Below are 20,789 nucleotides of genomic sequence, written 5' to 3'. Positions count from 1 at the left end.
GTCTAATGGAAGATGACTATTACAATGAAGAATTACTTTAAAAGCTAAGTGATAGTTATTCAAATAATGAATTAGTGAATGATAAGAAGCCCATCCACTTTGAACTTAGGCCCACCCAGCAGTGCCATAGCTGTGATGCAGCTGATGGGGATTCCCAGCTGAAGACTCTCCCGCTCCAGGTGATCAGGGGTCTCTCTACTCCACTCACTCAACCCCCTTTTTAATCCTTCCAGTTCTTCACTGGCAGGGAGCAGTGCCTCATACTCACTGCTCATGCTAACCCTCAGCTTTCCCTCTGATGTAAGTTCTGATGTAAGTTCCTGCCCTCGCCCCCCCCCCCCGACGATCCTTCCCCAATCCCACTTACTGTATGTGCCTCCCACTTCTCCATACCTCTAGTTGAAATTGTTGCTTGCGGCGGTCAACAATGTGTTCCTCGTGACCCCGTCAGCTCTCTGTCTGACGTCACTTTCCTATAAAATACTCCTCCTCATTTAAAAATAAAAACAACTCTAATCAACCGGCGTTTATTAGCAAAATTTTGATCCCATACTCATCATCAAGGGCCCTCTGATAAAATAATCAAAATTTACTCTCTATACCGTCAATACGGGAATTGTTCCACGACACTACTCGCAAATCCATCCCTCTTTGTGGAATGCCCTTCCACTAGACATTCGATTGGAGAACTCCCTCGGAAAATTTAAAACCAAACTTAAAACCTTCCTCTTTAAAGATGCTTTCACTCTTTAGCATCAGCCTCCACCTTTTAACTCCCTGATTGTAGCTTTGAAACAGCTAACACTTCTTTTGAAGTGATCCCCCTTCCTAATGTCTTTACCACTCTTCATTTACCGTCCTTTTTTTATTAATTTTACTTCGATGTATTTTAAACAACCTCTCCCTCCCTTACTTTCCTTCCGTTTCATGTACGTTAATCTGAATTTGTCTAATATTTTTAATATTTGATAAATTATTGGTTTTATTTACCTATTTCAATTGTTTCCTATCATTTTTTATAATGTACACCGTCTAGACATGTATTTTTATAGACGGTATATCAAAAATAAAGAAACTTGAAACGTCAGTGGGAGAGCCAACGGCGTTTCAAAAAAGTACATTATTGACTGCCGCGACAACAACTTCCACTAGAGGTATGGGAGAAGGGAAGGGGGGTGCCACATGGAGGGGATGAATAGGAAGAGGTGGGGGGGTTGGGGAGGCAGAGGGGTGTCAGTGCCCCCATCAACAAGGCGCCTGGGGCGGACCACCACCCTTGCCCCCCCCTTACTACACCACTAAGTGCAGGTGCATAAATATAAGTCGTGCGGTCACCAGGTTACTCTTGTATCTCTATGAACCTGTGCACTTAAGTTCCATTATAGAACAGGATCTCACCATGTGGTGTCAGAGTGCCTTGAAGGAGGAACCCAGTTACGGAATTGCGCCCCCATACTTATAGAACTAGATCACAAAGGGGTAATTTATGAACTCCTTATTTATTGCAAAGTTCTATGACAAATAATACACAGTGACAGGGTTTGCATACATTGGTAGTGAATGGACTCCCCCATTTCCAAAAAAAAAAATGATTCAGTAATTCTAAACTTCAATTCCAAGAAGCATAACACGTAATACACCAATGTTACAGAACTGAAGTAAATCAAGCAAAAAAAAAAAAAAAAAAGGAAAGAAGAGATTAAAATAATAAATTAGATATAACAAGAAAGCATAGGGGGAAAAAAAGGCAAGAGAAATGAATTAAGATCAAAAGAAATTACATAAAAGTTTTATGATGGAGCTGTTTGCTGTCTAAGTAAAAGCCAGTGAGGAATTTGCTGGATTCCCAAGCTATGCAAAAGCTAGTCAGTATATCAAGGTGAAGTTCTGACTAGATTTTGCATAACTTGGGAACCCAGTATATCCCTCACTGCATTGACTGATGTACTAACAAATTTTATCCTGGCCACTTGCCATCCTGGTGTTCATTGGTGCTTTTACTGCTGGTACCAATTAATACTCCAGGTGGTATTTCTTTTGACTGTTTCTTTCACTGCCTCTTTGACATCCCTTTCGAGACAATTCAGAGGGCCAGAGAAGCGGATGAATTACTTTAAGCCACTTACGCTAAAGCAAAGGCTATTAGAGCTCCAACGACTACGATAAAATCCAGGATGTTCCAGAGGTCGCGGAAATAGGCTCCATCATGCAGAATCAAACCCTGATCTATCATCTATAGAAGACAACACAAGGTACACATTGTTGCACATATCCAGAATCAGAAAACATAGATGTTTCTTCCAAGTCCCTAAATACGCACAAACAAAGGCAAAGAATACACCTCCTATACTGTGTGCACCTAAAAATATTCAATCATTAATATCCCTAAATAAAGCCTATAAAGTAAAGCCTATAGAACCTCAACAAAACCACTCAAAGCTTAAAGGCGATGGGTTGAGGTCCAGTTTTCTACGATGTGGATATATTTTTCGACAGTGGTGGTGTTGGCTGATGCAGCCGTTACAGGTAATATGATCATTATGTCGTCTGCATAGGTAAAATGTTTTATTTGTGCGAGATCTAAGTTGGCTCCCAAGGATTGCATTAGAAGGTTGAATACTGATAGCAAAAGTGGGGATTCTTGGGGGACCCTGCTGAGAGGGTGCGAGCTGTTAGAAAGTGCACCATCCTTATATACAGCATAGTGCCGAGTGGTTAGGAAGCCTTGGAACCAGGAGAGAACTGGGCCAGTAAATCCAAAATCACTGAAGATCGCAGACATTCGACTGAAGCCTACTAGACCAAATTGGATTATGATTGCGCTGTGAGTTCTTTAGCGTCTGTTACTAGTGCTGCAACCACCGTCTCAGTGCTGTGATTTTTCCTAAATCCCAATTGTGAAAGGCAGAGGACAGCGTTGTCAAGACCTTTTCCCTATTAGGATCACCACCTTGCCTCTTGCTCAAGTAAAGAAGGACGTTTCAAATGCCCTGATTATATACCCACAGAGCTAAGTAGATTTATTAATAGCTAAATTATTTAAGCTATTTAACCTCTTTTCATATAAAAGATGAAATGAGAGTATTAAATATATATATATATATATATATATATAAGATAAGAAAGGTTTAGGAGGAGGATGAACTGATGAGGATTTAACACATAAAGCTTAAAGCTATGAGGGATCTGAGCTTTGAGTGGTGTTGCTGAGGTTCTATAGGTTTAATCTGTTGGAGCTTTATTTGGAGATAGTTATTAATGAGTGAGGATATTTCCATAGGTGGCAACCGGCAGTAAGTTTCAAATATGTGGATGCTAATCATGCATTTAAAAATACTTACTTTTTTTGGCCTAAGAGGCATGTCTGGGGGCAGAGTGTTTCCGCACTACTGATAGTACATTGGCAAAGCGTAAGAGCCTTTACCGCCTTCATAATAGGGGGTGTTAAGGGCTCATGATAATTGTTAATGGCCATACAGTAATGGCAACATGTGCATTAATTTGGAAAATTGAAAATTGGCCACTTTCCAGCTCCAGTAGACATGGTCATTGCGCACTGGAAAGATCTGTGTATGGGCCTGCTAAGGCCACTTTCTACTGCAGCTTTGTAAAAAGACCCTTAAACCACTTTGGTGTGCATTAAAGTTTTAAAATGTATTAACAAACTGGTTATTTTTCACTTCTTTAAATATATTGTTTCATTTAAATTTGTGCTGTGGGGAGCAGGGTGTTAGTTTTTTAAGTAGTGCATGGAGAAAAAGCAAAATTTTTAAAAAAGAATTTTATTGTTCTTTTCAATGTTTGTTTTAAAATGAAACAAAAGAAGCCAGATGTTTTGCATTTTTCATTTAAAAATAAGGGCACTCTTCTTCCGCTTTAATGGGCAAAACTCTGCTGAATGCAAGGTACTTTCGCTAGAGAGGTTTATTTCCTCATATTAGTTTTAATAGAGAAGTGGCTCAGTGCAGTAATCTTCACTATTTTTGTTGTTGGGGCCACTTGGCATTCAAGTGAGCTGAAGGAGAGCTGCCAGTGTATGCCCATCATTTCCAGCCTGCCTTCAGACTCTTTACTGGGGGTGAGAGTTTCCAAATGCATTCTCTTCTTCTATTGAAAAATGTCCTTAAAGCATGTAGCTCAGTTCATTCCATCCACTTCCCTCCTTTCTGACTTAAGCTTGGATAGAGAAGTAGAGAGTATTGGGGGGAAATCAGAATGAAAATGGGGTTTGCCCCAGAGGTCTCCAGGGGCCACCACTGCCACCTGGGCCTTGCATTGAAGAACACAGGCTTAGTGGTTAGAGCAGCTGCCTCAACACCTTGAGGTTGCGAGTTCAATTCCCACGACAGCTACTTGTGACTCTGGGTAAATCACTTAACAGTTCATTACCCCAGGTACAAAATAAGTACCTTGTTAAAATTCATAAACCTCTTTGACTGTGACAGAAAAAGTGGTATATCAAATCCCATCCCCTTTTAAAACAGAACTGCTAACAGAAAGGTACATCAAATATGTCTTTTAACAGTGAAAGGTTCCTTAGTATTTCTCATTCTCATCTGTGTTTTTACTTCATTCCTTTAAAATATATTAATGTCAATATGAACAAAGACGGTTAAAAAAACCATAAATCTTGATTTAAAGCCATGCCCATTATGCAAGCATTTAGACTAAGCAGGGCTTCCTGGATCATGCATCAATATGAAACAACCGAAAAACAAAAACCCCCAAAAAGAGGGAGAGAAAAACTTTGTTTTTTGGTGGCTGGTCTTCTACGGAGAAGCTAAGTACTTCCAGACAGATGGTTACTTTCATTGGTTTGCTTGGCTGATTGTGGACGCTGCTTTTTGACCCCTGGATGAGGGGCAGAGACAGCTCTAAACTACTTCACGAGTGAGTTTTACTTTTATAGTTTTACACCTTTAACACGTTGTTGTGTATTGGTTCTACACTAATTTCACATAAAGGGAGCCCGGGGATGCTTCACAGTTAGCACCCTTTTTGGGAGCTGGAGCTGGAACTGGAGCTTTAGGGGCTTGTTCCCATAGCAGGCTGTGTGACTGAGGGCTCCCTTTCATCACTATTAATTACAATTATATTTCTCTGTATTGGTTAGTGAGTGGTTTAGGCCAGTGGTCTCAAACTCGCAGCCTGCCAGGTACTATTTTGAGGCCCTCGGTATGTTTATGATAATCACAAAAGTAAAATAAAACAGTTTCTTGATCACATGTCTCTTTAGCTATAAATTACAATATTATTATTACGACTTAGCCAAAAGGAAAGATTTATAAACTATAAAGAGAGTTACCTCATGCAAAATTGTAATTTCTTTAATAAGACATTAACTATTTTTTCTGCGGCACTCCAAATACCTCCAAATCGAAAATGTGGCCCTGCAAAGGGTTTGAGTTTGAGACCACTGGTTTAGGCTGTCTCTCCCCCTCGCCCCTTCTTTTGTGGGCTGTAGGGAGATTTTCTTGTGGTTTCAATATGAAACAACAACATCCCCCACACTGTGTGGTAACTATGAGAACATCCTGGAAAAGTTCCCATCAATTAGTATATAGGCTTTGCAGTGCATTTACAATGCAGTAAATGCAAGGATAAGTGGTGCAATTGTTCAAACTGGCATATTTTTAATGAAACTAGGGCATGGGACTTGACATAACATCTTTCTGTTTTTGCAATCAAAGTGGTTCACATATTAAATATGGGCACATATTTTGTACCTGGGCTAACAGAAGGTTAAGTGACTTTCCCAGAGCCATAAGGAGCTGCAGTGAGAATTGAACCCAGTTCCCCAGGGTCTCAGGCCACTGCACTAACCACTCAGCCACTCCTCATTCTGTATTCTAGGAAGCCTCTGCCTAAGCACCTGCACACCAGACAGTCTATCTTAAAGCAAAGTTCAATACCAGGGCTATTACAACTGTTTCCAAAATTCAATACGGCTAGGTCAGAAGTGCATCACATTTTCCTCCACCTCACAGCTGGTTTGAGATGATTCCATTCTGATTTGCAGCTTAAAGTCACCGATTGCCTTGGACTCTAGATTGACACATTTTCTCTAATTGCCTAACACTAGTTCAGTTTTAGCAATGTGTCCTCCAATGGCAAGGAGGCAGCACTTTGCTGCCAGGGAGCAAAATAAAGTTGAATAGGTTATTGAATTCTTCATGCCTCACTAAAGTTCAAGGAAGTTAACCACATGATCAAAGCAGAGTCCGGCATAAGTTATGCAGGTTCTTGGAAACAATTTGTCTTTCGATCATATATTCTCTAAATAAAAGTAGGTAGCGTATAGCACAGTGGTTAGCGCTGCAGCCTCTGCGCCCTGAGGTTGTGGGTTCAAATCCTGTGCTGCTCATCGTGAACCTGGGCATGTCACTTAGGCCCTCTTTTTATAAAGGTGCGCTAAGCGGTTTAGCATGGGGATTTAGCCCATGCTAAAATGAACGCGTGCACTAACCGCTAATGCATCCATAGGATAATATGCACACATTAGCGTTTAGCATGAGCTAAAAAGCTTAGCGCACCTTTGTAAAAGAGGTGGTTAATCCCCCATTGCCCCAGGTATTTTAGGTAGAACGTGAGCCCACCAGGAGAGATATGTAAACCACTTAGGCCATAAGTGGTATAAAAATACCAATAATAGTAATAAAAAATTCAACATTCCAATTAGCTCCCTTTCTCCATCCATAGTAACATAGTAAATGACAGCAGATAAAGACCCGAATGGTCCATCCAGTCTGCCCAACCTGATTCAATTTAAATTTTTTTTTCTTCTTAGCTATTTCTGGGCAAGAATCCAAATCTCTACCCGGTACTGTGCTTGGGTTCCAACTGCTGAAGTCTCCGTCAAAGCTAACTCCAGCCCATCCACATCCTCCCAACCATTGAAGCCCTCCCCAGCCCATCCTCAACCAAAAATCCATATACAGACACAGGCCGTGCAAGTCTGCCCAGTACTGGCCTTAGTTCTTCAATATTCACTGCTATGCATGTGCAACAAGGATGTCTAATGTTTTCTAACTTACCTTTATAACCATTTCAAAGGTAAATACCCCAGTGAAAACATAGTCAAAATATCTCAAAACCTGCCGGAGCAAAAGATAGCAAAGCATTAGTTTCCAGGCACACATACTCTCAGTGCTGGCTGTTTCATGCATGACTTGTGGTTCACTAACAACATACATGCATAAGACCTAAACAAAACAAAAAAAACCTTTATTGCATATGCTTTAATAAAATAAACCATGAAGGCTACTGTCTCATATGCACAATTTTTCTCTCACAAACACACAGATGCAAACATACTTTGTAGACTGACTATACGCCCATACTCTGGGTGCAGAAATACAAACAAGCATGGCTTTTGGAAACAGAAAATACAAATATTAGCATGTGTATGGAAACGTGCCCTACCGTGGGATTCTACACATATGCATCACATAAATACACGAGGAAACCAAAGCATCTCTTGAGGATGTGAACCTCGGATGATCAGAGCTGCGATAAACAGGATCCCAGCTCTTACAATGACAGCAAATATCACATGGTGCTTCGAACATTCATACCGTGCACAGAGAAGAGAGACAGGAAGAATGAAACAGAGGGGACCCACTTTATTCCTCTCTGAATTCGTCAGTACAGGATCTTCAGCTGCCAATGCAATGCTGCTGGCAGCTATCACCAGCAAGATGGTCATTTCAAAATAACGAAGGTTGACAATATAATGGCAGACCCTGCGCACCCTGTAAACAGACACAGAGAGAAATCTATTGGTGCCACTTATAGACACTGGCAGTAAAATTATGATATTCATTTTATATGGTACCTCCCCTCATCTATCTTTATCACTGCTTCCCCTATGCACACACTCACTGATAGACATATAATTCAACATAAATTACACAGTAGGTTTTAGCTGAGAGCAACTTTTGGTAGGGGGTGTGGTTTGCTTTATTTATCATGCAGTTAGGATTCAAGCCACTAAAATTCGGGAGTTAGAAAAATATCCAGTCAATAATTATTTGTCACGTTTGACAAACATAATTACAATTGTATGTTCAAAACAATGGGAATGATTTTCAAAGGAAGTTATCCATTTACCATTGGTCAATAAACCTACGGGGGAAAGGGGGGGGGGGGGGCAATCCAATAAAGGGTTTCCAGTGGGGCATCAAGAAATTAGTGAAGACACTGGAGAGAAAGCCCAAAAAAACCTCGATGATGACAGAAGCACAGCACAATGTTGCCTTGACTTCCTCTCATCACATGCTATTCTGGATCCGCTTCAGTCAGGCTTTCGCCCACTGCATTCTACAGAAACTGCCCTTACTAAAGTTTCCAATAACCTGTTCTTGGCCAGATCCAATGGCCTCTACTCTATCCTCATCCTTCTCGATCTGTCTGTCACCTCTGATACTGTTGATCATCACCTACTCCTTGATACACTGCCCTTGTTGGAATTCCAGAGTTCTTCCCTCTCCTGGTTTTCTCCTTATCTCTCCCATCACACCTTCAGTGTATGCAATGGTGGTTCCTCCTCCACAGCCTTCCCGCTATCGATTGGTGTTCCTCAAGGCTCTGTCCTGGGACCACTCCTTTTCTCAATCTACACTTGCTCACTTGGAGCGCTGATCTCCTCCCATGGCTTCCAGTATCACCTCTATGCTGATGACTCCAAATCCACCTCTCTGCGCCAAATATCTCTACTGAAACCCAGACCAGAGTGTCAGCCTGTCTGTCTAATATTGCCACCTGGATGTTTCACTGCCATCAAAAATTGAATATGGTTAAAACAAAGCTGCTCATATTCCCGCCTAAACCCACCTCTCCACTTTCCTTGTCCTCCGTCTCTGTGTACAACACTCTCATCTTTCCTGTTTTGTATGCTCATAATCTTGGGGTCATCTTTGACTCCTCTCTCCTTCATCGCCCAAATACAACATATTGCTAAATCCTGCCGCTTCTTCCTCTATAATATTACCAAAATCCGACCCTTCCTCTCTGAGCATATTACCAAAACACTTATCCATGCCCTAATCACCTCACACTTAGACTACTGCTACTCTCGGGCCTTCCGCTTGCTCCCCTCCAATCCATCCAAAATTCAGCTGCACAACTTATATTCTGGGAGAACCACTTTACTCATTTACCCCTCTCCTAAAGTCACTTCATTTGCTTCCCATCTGTTTCAGACTAAAATTCAAACTCCTCTTAGTGACCTACAAATGTACACACTTGGCTGCCCCTCACTATCTCTCTTCACTTATCTCCCCCTATGATTCCCCCCCCCCCCAGTGAGCTCTGCTCAGCTGGTAAGTCCCTCCTAACTGTGCCCTTCTCCAACTGTCAACTCCAGACTCCGTCCCTTCTGCCTTGCTGTGGCGTATGCATGGAACAAGCTACTCGCATCCCTAAGGTGGGCTGTTTCTGGCAGAGTTCAAGGCCCAGTTAAAAGTCCACCTCTTTGAGAGTGCTTTCAACTCCTAACTCCTTTCACCTTAGGTTCTGCATCCCCAACCCTATATGTCATGTCATGTTCAAATTTATTCGTAATTTGGTATACTGACCATCACAGGTATCTGGCTGGTATACAGTCTGTCCAAGTTAGATTGTAAGCTCTTCCGAGCAGGGACTGTCTATAAATGTCAGAATGTACAGCGTTGCGTACGCCTTTCAGTGCTATATAAGTGATAGGTGATAAGCAGTACCTGAAAGCCATTCCATTATAGAGCTATATCATAGTGCCCTAGCATGGTTCATAGTCATTAGCGTGCATGACAAATGTGCGCAAACACGTGTGGTCAGATGCGCGCAGGACTTTATAGCGCATGTCATTATCGCACAAGTCATTATAGCGCAAGACAATAGCAGGCAAGACTTTATAGCGCAAGACAATAGCGCACAGGACTTTATAGCACAAGTAATTATAGCGCAAGACAATAGCGCACAGGATTTTATAGCGCAAGGTAAATGGTTGCAGGTTTAGCACTCAATTGTCTTGCGCTGAGTTGTCATGCGTGCAATTATCATTGCGCTCAAGTGTCATTTTGCGCAATTGTCTTGTGCTAAGTTGTCTTTGCACAATTGTCCGTGCGCTTTTGTCTTGTGCGCATTTGACTTGCCACCCACTAGCACATACAGTAAACCAAGCTTAGAAAATGTTTATTGAATCCCATACTCACAAGACATGAGGGCACATCATATGTAAATTAGGCTTTAATAATTGTACATTGAAAAGAAATTAGGTCCCGGGGGAGCAGATTGCCTCAGGCGCCATCTTGGTGGGGGTTCTGGCACCTCTCCGTCCCCCCACGCCACGCTCACATCCTCCCTTTCGTGCCCTGGAAACCTCTTAAAAATCTTCATCAGTGCGAGCAACTAATCTAATCTAATCCTTAGGTTTGTATACCGCATCATCTCCACGTTCGTAGAGCTCGACGCGGTTTACAGTAGGAGAAATAGGAAGGAACTACAACAGAGGGTTAGAGGTAGAAGTGTGAAGAAAATTTAGAGGACTTGGGATGCCAAGATATAAGAGTTTCCTTGATTCCTAAGTTGGAGGGAAACTTACAGCTCGCACTGGCCTGGCTCTCTCTGAAATCACTTCCGGGTCGCGGGGCCAGAAAGTGACATCAAAGGGAAAGCCAATGCCAGCATGAACAGCAGGCCAGAGAAGCTGCTCGCTCTGGCAAAGATTTAAAGAGGTATGGGGTGGGAAGGGAGGGCATGAGTGTGGCATTGGGGTGCGGAAGGAGCAGAGGGCAGAGAGAAGAGCCCAGGGGCCCCACCCCAGGTACCTTCTACCCTGGCTATGCCACTGTGTGTATGACGAAAAAAACCAATAAACACTATGGGGTGGTTAATGCCAAAAAGGTCGTCCAGCTCCTCACAGCAAAGGACCTTGGTGCCACAAAAGATAATAATAGAAAAAACAAAAGGTGGAGCCAAGTCCTGGACTTACAGGAATTAAAATGCCAATATTTATTGGTGTTAGTTAAAAATATATACAATACAATATCAAAGAATCATGTTGTAAAAATGTATTATAAAAATCTGACCAATGTCAACAGTAACAAAACATAAACATGAAAAAGTGCTATGTGTAAAATAAACGGGCCCTACATGGTCCGTGTTTTGGCAAAGAATTGCCTTCCTCAGGGGTCCTTAGCACATTAGGCTGGAGGTGAAGCAGCCAGGTGCATAATGGGATATACTGTTATGCAAATCTTCTGACTGCACAAAGTCGCCAGATGAAAAGTGTGCATGACAACATAATATGTTCTACTCTATGTGCCATTTAGGCAGCAGCTATACATCTTAGCACTTTGTTTTAAGTGCTCCAAGGTCGTACGGTAGGAGCCTATTCTGTAAAGGGACTTAGGTTCTGTTATGGAATGCTAGTGTAACCTGGTTTCAGTGCCAAATTACATTCATAGATGTGAGCCCCACCTACAGTATGTCCTGGTTTTGCTTTGCCCTTGCAACTATGTGCTATGCAATTTAAGTGCTATCTTGCAGAATATTGGAATTTATGCATATAACCGCACACATAGGCATGCATACGCTATTATTCTGTGTTATTTTTCTAAGCATTTATACACATAGGCGGGAATCCAATAAACAGCACTGAAACATATGCCCTATTTTACTAAGGTGCACTAACCGATTAGCTTATGCTAATTGAATTAATGCGCACTAAACGCTAATGTGTGCATTTTAGTCTATGGACGCGTTAGCGTTCAGCGTGCCTTAATTCAATTAGCGTACTAATTGGTTAGCACACCTTAGTAAAAGAGGGGGATAGTTGCCGAAAAAAATTCAGTGTTAAGCGCTATTGTATAAAGGGTGTTTGCTTTCTATACAGTAAAATTGCATTTAGTGCAGATCCTGCATCTAACTTTGGGGCACAGGAATTATGCCTGATGAAAACCAGTGTAAATGGTGGGACCCAAGTTAGATGCGGCTAGACAGTATTCTGCAATCCTGCATGCAGCTTTTTTGCATGTCTCTGACATGCCTATGGCCATGCCCCCTTTTGAGATGCATGCTATCGGAGATAGACGCTCAGCTGCATAGAATAGAAACATAGAAACATAGAAAGATGACGGCAGAAAAGGGCCATAGCCCATCAAGTCTGCCCACTCTATTGACCCACCCCATTAAGTCTGAATGCTAATGACCTGGTTCCTTAACTCGACCCTCGTAGGGATCCCACGTGGATGTCCCATTTATTCTTAAAGTCGAGCACGCTGGTGGCCTTGATCACCTGCTCCGGAAGTCTGTTCCAGTGATCTACCACCCTTTCTGTGAAGAAATACTTCCTGGTGTCACCACTAAATTTCCCTCCTCTGAGTTTGAGCGGGTGCCCCCTTGTGACCGAGGGTCCTTTGGGAAAGAATATATCGTTTTCCACCTCGACACGACCCGTGACGTACTTAAATGTCTCAATCATGTCACCCCTTTCCCTGCGCTCCTCTAGGGTATAGAGCTGCAGTTTGCCCAGTCTTTCTTCGTATGAGAGACCCAAAACCATCCTAGTGGCCATCCTCTGGACCGACTCAGCTCGAAGCACATCTTTCCGGTAATGTGGCCTCCAGAATTGCACACAGTATTCCATAGCGCACATCCAGATGTGAATGCAGATTTTAATGAGTGCCAATTGACATCAATAATTGGTCAGCACCCAATAATTGGTTCAGAGCTCGTTTTCCAATTTATTTGTGTGCACAACCTGGAAGCACGCCCAAAGCTGGGCACACAACTTTAGGCACCATGGGCCAGATTCCGTTAATGATGTCTACATTTGTCAATCACGTGTTAGGCATTGCTAGCAGAATCGTGCCTACATTGTAGACGGCTACATGGTTGGAGTCTCTAATGTAGGGTTTACCTCACCTACATTGAGGCGACTAACATAGGTGCATACTGGCGCCTAACTTAAATTAAAAACCACCCCAATCTCCTCCTAACCACACCTACAGGGGTGTAGGTGACTACCGACTTAGATGCCTACCAATCCAATCCAAATTTTCCTCTTATTTACCGCATCATCCCCATTAATCACGAAGCTCGACACGGTTTACAATAAGATATATATATTAGCTGTTTAACTAGTCAGATTAAACAAAAAAAGGTCTTATCTGCTTTCGAAATGCTAAATAAGAATGACATTTTCTTAAATGAAGCGATAAAAGGTTCCAGAGAGCAGAAAAAACGAATGGAATAGAATGAGAAACAAGACTCTTTGGCTGAATAGCTTTAACTGATGGAAAGACTAATGAGAATAACGAAACAGATCATCGACTTCTTTGTTTTGAGGCAAAAAATGTCAAAGGATTTGATTATCTAATTGACCATGCATTATTTTATAAACTAACATGCACATTTAAACTTCACTCTAGAATCTTAATTTTTTTTGTCATTAGGAGCTTGTTAAAGCTCATTAATGACACCATTAACTCTAATCTTGAAACTGATTTTTATTCATGTAGGTGTCTACATCGTAAGACACTTTAAGCACCTACAATTTAGGTGCTATTTAATAATAATAATAATTTATTTATATGCCACCATACCAGGGAGGTTCTAGGCGACTTACAACAAAGAAGGCAATACATACAATTCTGATAAAATACATCAAGTTAAAATACAGACCATGCGAATAAAATACATCAAGTTAAAAGAAAACATGTTAAAATTAGAAACAGAGTGCATTAAGATACTGACCTATCGAATAGTTGTGTCTTTAGCAATTTTCTAAAATCTAAATAAGAAGAAGCTTCTAGCATTGCTTTTCCAAGCCATATCTAGAATCTGGGGGTGGGAGGGGGTAATGCATTTGTAAACGTGAGTGTCCAGGTTATAGAATTGCCCTTTTACTGCACACTTGCTAAGTTCTCATTTTTAACACTGACATAAGAAACACCATACTGGGTCAGACCAAAATGTTCAAGCCCAGCATCTTGTTTCCAGTGGAGGAAGCTGAAAGAGTAGAGAATCTCACAGAGCAGCTCCATTTTTATTTGCATATAGCCAGGGACAAGCAGTGACTCTCCCAAGTGTTTCCGTCTAATAATAGTTTATGGACCTTTCCTCCAGGAACTTGTCTAATCTATTTTACACCCAGATGTGGACTGCACTCATCACATCTGGTAATAAATTTCACGGCTTTATTGTACTTCCTTCAATTTGTTCTAAAAATACTATCTATTAACTTCACAGAGTGTCTCCCTAGGCTTGGTACTAATTGAAAGGCTAAACAGCTGTTCCAATCTCCCCCTCCAGTCCTCTCTCAGCCCTGACCCTTTTAGCCTTTCTCCAGAGAGAAGTTGTTTCATTACTTTTATCATTTTCACTGCCCTCTCCAAACATTTTTTTTTCCAAGTTCTGCTGTCTTTTTTTGAGATAAGGCAAAAGAATTACACACAACACTCAAGATAAAGTCACAGCTTATGATACTCTTTGATTTGTTTTCCAAATCTTTCCTATTTGCTTTTTTTTTCTGCTGAGGCACATGAGCTGAGGATTTCAATGTACAGTCCACAGTGCTAAGCTCTTTTCCCTAGGTGATGAACCTTACAGAACGCAGCATCATATGCCGATAGTCGGGATTATTTTTCCTTGTGTGCATCATTTTGCGCTTGTCCACACTAAATTTCATCGGTCGCTTACGAGTCTGCCCAGTCTAGAGTCTCAAAATGTCTTCTTGCAATTCTTTGCAATCTTTAACAAATTTGAATAATTATGTGTCATCTGCAAATTCAATCACTTGCTCATGATTTCCTTTTCCAAATCATTGACAAATGTGCTAAAAAGCACCAATCCCAGTAAAGATTCATAGGACACTGCAACATTTACTTTGATCCATTGGGATAATTAATCATTTTGCCTTACTCTTGTTTTCCTATCTTTTAACTGGTTTCCAATCCACAAAAAGATATTGCCTCTCATCCTATGATGTACTAATGTTTCCAGAAGTTTATCATAGGGGACAGTATCAAACGTGTAATGAAAATGCACATACATTGTGTTAACCAGTTTAACTCTAACCACATGTTTATTAACCCCTTCAAATTAGTAAGACAGGCTTTTCTTTGCTAAGTCCCTGTTGGCTCTACCCCCACTAAGCCATGCCTATTGATATATTGAGTCATTTTGGGTTCCTTTTACTAAGACGCGCTAAAGATTAGCTCACGCTATATGCTAAAGCGCCCATAGAATATAATGGGCGCATTAGCATTTAGCGCGTGCTAATCTTTAGCGTGCGCTAAATCAGTTAGCGCACCTTAGTAAAAGGACCCCTTTATCTTTTAGAGTGGCCTCTAGCAGTTTTCCCTAGTACCAACATCTGGTTCACCAGTCTATAATTACATTGGTCACGTTGGGTTTTGGCCAGGTACTAGTGACTTGGATTGGCCACCGTGAGAACGGGCTACTGGGCTTGATGGACCAGTGGTCTGACCCAGTAAGGCTATTCTTATGTGCTTATGTTCCATCCTTCAGGAACTGTAAATAATTGTAAGAACAGGCTACAGATTGCTAGAAATACCCCTGCAATTTGATGATGGAGTTCTTTCAGAATCCTAGAATGTATATCTGGTCCAGGTGATTTGCTACACTCTTTAGTTTGTGTGTTTGCTCCATTACATCCTCCTATTTCATCGTGATTTAATTTAGTTCCTCCAAATCATCACCATCAAACACTGTTTCCAACATAGGTGACTCCGAACCTTCTCTCCAGTAGAGATCAAGACAAAGAATTCATTTGTTTTTCTGTTATGGTCTTATCCTCCCCGATCGTACTTTTTGCTATATAGTGGTCCAACTGAGTCACTCACAGGTTTCCTGCTTCTAATATAGTTGAAAACCTTTTTATTAAAAAATTGTTCCCTCTATGGCATACTTCTTTTCACATTCTCTCTTGAATCACTGATTTTCATCTAACTCTCCAATGCTTCTGGGTTGTTGTTTTTTTTGCTTTCTTCACTTGGACCAGCTTTCAGGTTTTTTTGGAATGATTTCCTTTTGTCTTTAAATAACATCTTTCATATCAGCTTTGAATCATGACAGCAGTCACTTGGGGCTCCTTTTACAAAGCCGTGCTAGCGATTTAACGCGCATAATAGTGCACGCTAAACCACTAGCCGTGCTAGCCACTACCGCCTCCTCTTGAGCAGGCGGTAGTTTATCGGCCAGCGTGGGTGTTAATGCGTGATGAAAAATTGTGTGCGTTAAACCCGCTAGCGGCCCCTCGTATATGGGATCCAGCAACTTAACTTCCATAGAATGTACAGATGAGGCATCTACCATATCGATGCTGAGATAATTTAAATCTCTCATTGTTATTGTGTTCCCAAATATGTTAGCCTTCATTATATCTGTTTGCATTTCACTGTCTGTCTCTACATCCTATCCCTCCCCCTTTATGCATGGAATGTCTAGCAATAAGGAATTCACATTCCATTTTGTATACCACCACCCCTCCATCAAATCGATCCATCTTATCATTTCAATATTATTTGTACCATTGTATCAGTATCCCTTTGGTTATCCTCATTTCATTCATCAAGTTTCTGCACTGCAGTTGATGAAAATAATTTGGAATCATTTAATTCTATTCTTTTTGAAATACACTTGAGCTATTTCAGCCTATAGTACAAAGTACAACCTATCCATTGGAATAGTCTAACTTCAGCATTTTGTCAGCATCTTATGATGAGAAATACTCCAAATCATGCACTCTTAAATGACTTTTGGTTCTCCCCTATGACCTAGTTTTAAAGCCGCTCTTTCTCCTTGCTAAAGTTAGCACCGGCAGCCTAGTTCAATCCTGATTAAGGTGGAGCTCATCCTTTGGGGTCAGAACCCAAGATATTGCTCATTTCCTACAACATTTACATGTCTCTTCCTTGATCAATTGCTGAATCTAAGTATTGAGACTCTGGAGCACTGCCTGCTTCTAAGGTCCTGAATGTTGAGCAGGAAGCATTTCTGAGAATGCTGCTCTGGAGGTTCTGGATTTCAGTTTTCAACCTAAAATTCTAAAGTTGGCTTTCAGAACTCACCCCCCCAACTTTTCCTATCTTATCAGTATACAGATTTACCACAAATGTTGGCTCCGCCTTAACATTGTCTAAAATTCTATCTAGGTGATGCATATGATCTACCAACTTTGCATCAGGCAACCAATCTTCTTGTCTAGCAGCTATCCAGATATCTTCATAAGACTCTGGTGAAACCTCATTTAGAATATTGTGTACAGTTCTGGAAATCACACCTTCAAAAAGATATAAAAAGGATGGAGTCGGTCCAAAGGAAGACTACTAAATTGGTGCATGGTCTTCATCATATGTATACTTTGGAGGAAAGGCGGGAGAAGGGAGATATGATGCCTACATGGTGTAAATGCGCATGAGTTGAGTCTCCTTCATTTGAAAGGAAGCTCTGGAAAGAGAGAGCATAGGATGAAGTTAAGAGGTGATAGGGTCAGGAGTAATCTAAGGAAATGCTTTTTTACAGAAAGGGTTGTAGATGCATGGAACAGTCTTCCATAAGAGGTGGTGGAAACAGAGATTGTGTATGAATTCAAGAAGACGTGGGATCTCTCACAGAGAGAAAAAGATAATGGTTACTGAGGATAGGTACACTGGATGGGCCATTTGGCCTTTATCTGCCATCATATTTCTATTCCTAACGATAATTTCTCTGATACAGTGGCTGTGCTATTCAATTCCTCTAGGCATATACCCAGGTGCAAAAGAATACTATATTTTCTGGAGGACATGGTCTAGCTACAAAATTACTTGATATCCCACAAAAGTTATGCTCTCCTTCCAGGTGGTATTTTTCCTCCAAGACCGAAGGTAGGGCCATTCTAATGTAGCCTTGAAGGCCTCCTCTATATACCCCTCTGCCATGAGACATGATCGAAACATTCAAAATACTGAAGGGAATACACTTAGTAGATAAAGACAGACTGTTCACACTCTCCAAGGTAGGGAGAACGAGAAAGCACTCTCTAAAGTTGAAAGGGGATAGATTCCGTACAAACATAAGGAAGTTCTTCTTCACCCAGAGAGTGGTGGAGAGCTGGAATGCTCTTCTGGAGTCTGTTGTAGGGGAAAACACCTCCAGGGTTTCAAGACTAAGCTGGACAAGTTCCTGCTAAACTGGGACATATGCAGGTGAGGCTGGACTCATTTAGAGCACTGGTCTTTGACCTGGGGGCTGCTGCGTGAGCAGACTGCTGGGCAGGATGGACCACTGGTCTGACTCAGCAGCAGCAATTCTTATGTTCTTATGCCACTCTAATATCCAGAGATCACTCATTAACATGTACTTCTCACCAGTTGGTAGATAATCATGCAAGGAGCACTTGGTGCCTAGACCCCATCTCCGTGCTAGACTGCTGTTTGCATCTTAATATTGTAAAGTTTTTTTAGTTATTTTATGTTAATTTTATCAATGATTTGCAAAAGGACTGTAATTAATCTGTTGATGAAAATCTCTAAATGACACTAGTGAAAAATTTCCCTCCTATATTTTTTATTAAACTAATAGCCTATAAATCATAGAATGTGTCTGGAGTGGGTAGACACAAACATACACAGATACATTACTCTGAGTTCTCGTTTGGCTTCTAAACACTATAGATTTTAGACACTAGAAGAGAATTTAGAATAAAGTCACTAAGGGCTCAATATTCAGATTGATTTAAGCAGGTCAGAGAGGTTCTGACCCGTTTAAATCACCAATTGGCAGCTAAATGTCAATATTTACCAGCATTAATATAGGCAGTATAACTGAATATTGGCTCTGACTGACACACAAAAAAGTGGGACAATCAGGGTAGAGTCAGGAGGCAGTGCTTGGAGGAGCCAAGGCTCATGTGGATACTGGCAATATTCAGCTGGGGCTTCCATAAGATAAATGGCTGAATTAGGACAGCTCAAAAGCTGAGATTTATTAAAAAAATAAAAATAAAAAAAAGGAGCTCCTGATTTCCCTCCTCTCGACAAGGCTGGAAACCTTACCCACTCCCCATGCCTAGGTAGCCTCCCCAGGCCTACCTAAATGCTTGGTGATCTAGAAGGGGTCATCAGGAGTAGGAGCACAGCCCCCTCACTCCTGCTCCCTTGTGGCAGCCTTTCAAAATGGCTGCCATGACCTTTCATGGCAACTTATGGTACTTTGTATAATACCATGAGTTGCCATAAGAGATTGTGGCAGCCCTTTTGAAAGTCCGCCATGAGGGGACCGGAGTAAGGGGGTTGTTCTTCTGCCCCAGAAGACCCCTGCTTGACTACCGAGTATTTAGGTAGATCAGGGGGGCCTACCTAAGCATAGGGACTGGAGAAGGCAGCCTGGCAGGGGGAGGTGGATCAAGGAATCAGGGGATCTAGGGAGGGGGGTTTATCTCAAAACAGTAAAATACTTATGCAGACAATGGCCTGATATTCAGCCAGGCCCGCATAAGCTGCCCCCAATATTCAGTGCTAGTGCCCAGACAAGGTCCGGCACTGAATATTGGAGGCTAAATTAGCCGGCAATAGTAAGAATTTTTTTAAAAAACCCTGATTGCTGCTGTCTAAATATCAGGGGGTGAGTGTTTAGAAGCCAGAAAGGAACTTAAACACACATAAAATTAATCAACATACCAATAATCTCTCTTTTTTATGTTTATTAAGATACTTATATACTGCCCTTTGCAATACCATCAAGGCTGTTTTTACATCCAGCCACTCTAAGTATTTCCCCTTAGTTGTTCCGGTGGGCTTACAATCTACTTACATTACTTGGGATTATCCAAGTTTTAAGGTAAGGTATACAGTTTCTCAGCAAGCCAATACTCACAATTCCAGAATCCCCACCAGCAGAGGCAGCTCTTATCTCAGCACTCCTTCAGGGTTGAGAGTAACTGAGCTCTTGCTTTCCTATATATCTGTGCTTCTTTGGCAAGTACTTCTAACAACTCCTCTGATGATTCTCATTGCAATTAGTTTGACAGAATAACCCTCTCAGCTGTTTTTCCTCTCTCTTATCAATGATTTAGTTTAACACCTATTCAAATCAATATCACAGTTTTCTCTCACCTCCTCACAGCAAAGAACCCTTTGGAAAAGTTTTTTTTCTCAATACTGAAAGAAGGCGCCCCACAGAATCCAAAATTTATTTCCTCCCCCTGCCAAATGCCTGCTATTCCTCCATTCCACTAGATTTCAGGATACTAATGTAAAGGGGAGTAAAAGCAGAAGTAAAGTAATTGTGGATTATTTTTCCTATAAATTACTGCAAAATTACTCCAAAAGTGACAAAAAAAATTATGTTTTGTTTGACCCCTTATGCCATTTTTCCCCCCAAATTCAATGTTATATATACATAATTTTTTTTTTTTTACAGAGTTTGGCTGTCTCCACAGGTCTGCTTCTGCTGCCTCCTGATACGGAGGAGAAGAATCTGATATTATAGCCAATGAAAATAATATCTTTAGGAATAAAGCCAATTGATCTCTAAAGACCTTTAGTATAATATAAGCCTTTGATCTGACACTATAGGAAACAACTCACTGGGTTTTATGCAGTGCAGTTCACTGTTCCCTCTAAGCTGAGGGGGTGCCCCCCAATAGTATTGCTACCTGTAGGGTTTAATGTTTTAATATTGTGTTTTCAGTCACTAGGGACAGGAAGATTTCCCTGGAGCTCTGCTGAACTGGCCTGTCTCTCACTATTGAAAATGTAATAGTAAAACAACACCTCCCACTGGAAGGACTGTAGGTAGAGGAT

At 41.3% G+C, this 20,789-nt stretch overlaps 1 protein-coding gene across 1 annotated transcript in view; it reads right to left on the bottom strand.

Moving 5' to 3' along the window:
* CACNA1E (calcium voltage-gated channel subunit alpha1 E) overlaps positions 1–20,789 on the bottom strand; it is a 791,083-nt gene that overhangs the window by 135,333 nt on the left and 634,961 nt on the right. The window contains exons 22-24 of the mRNA XM_033915447.1: positions 7,622–7,751; positions 7,035–7,094; positions 2,127–2,233 (exon numbers count right to left, since the gene is read on the bottom strand). Of these exons, the coding sequence (XP_033771338.1) occupies positions 2,127–2,233; positions 7,035–7,094; positions 7,622–7,751 (297 nt within the window). The remainder of the gene's footprint in view (positions 1–2,126; positions 2,234–7,034; positions 7,095–7,621; positions 7,752–20,789) is intronic.

The sequence above is a fragment of the Geotrypetes seraphini genome, chromosome 12 (genome assembly GCF_902459505.1).
Source record: "Geotrypetes seraphini chromosome 12, aGeoSer1.1, whole genome shotgun sequence".
In the NCBI taxonomy this organism is placed as follows: Eukaryota; Metazoa; Chordata; class Amphibia; order Gymnophiona; family Dermophiidae; genus Geotrypetes; species Geotrypetes seraphini.
This window is presented reverse-complemented; position numbering and strand designations above follow the sequence as displayed.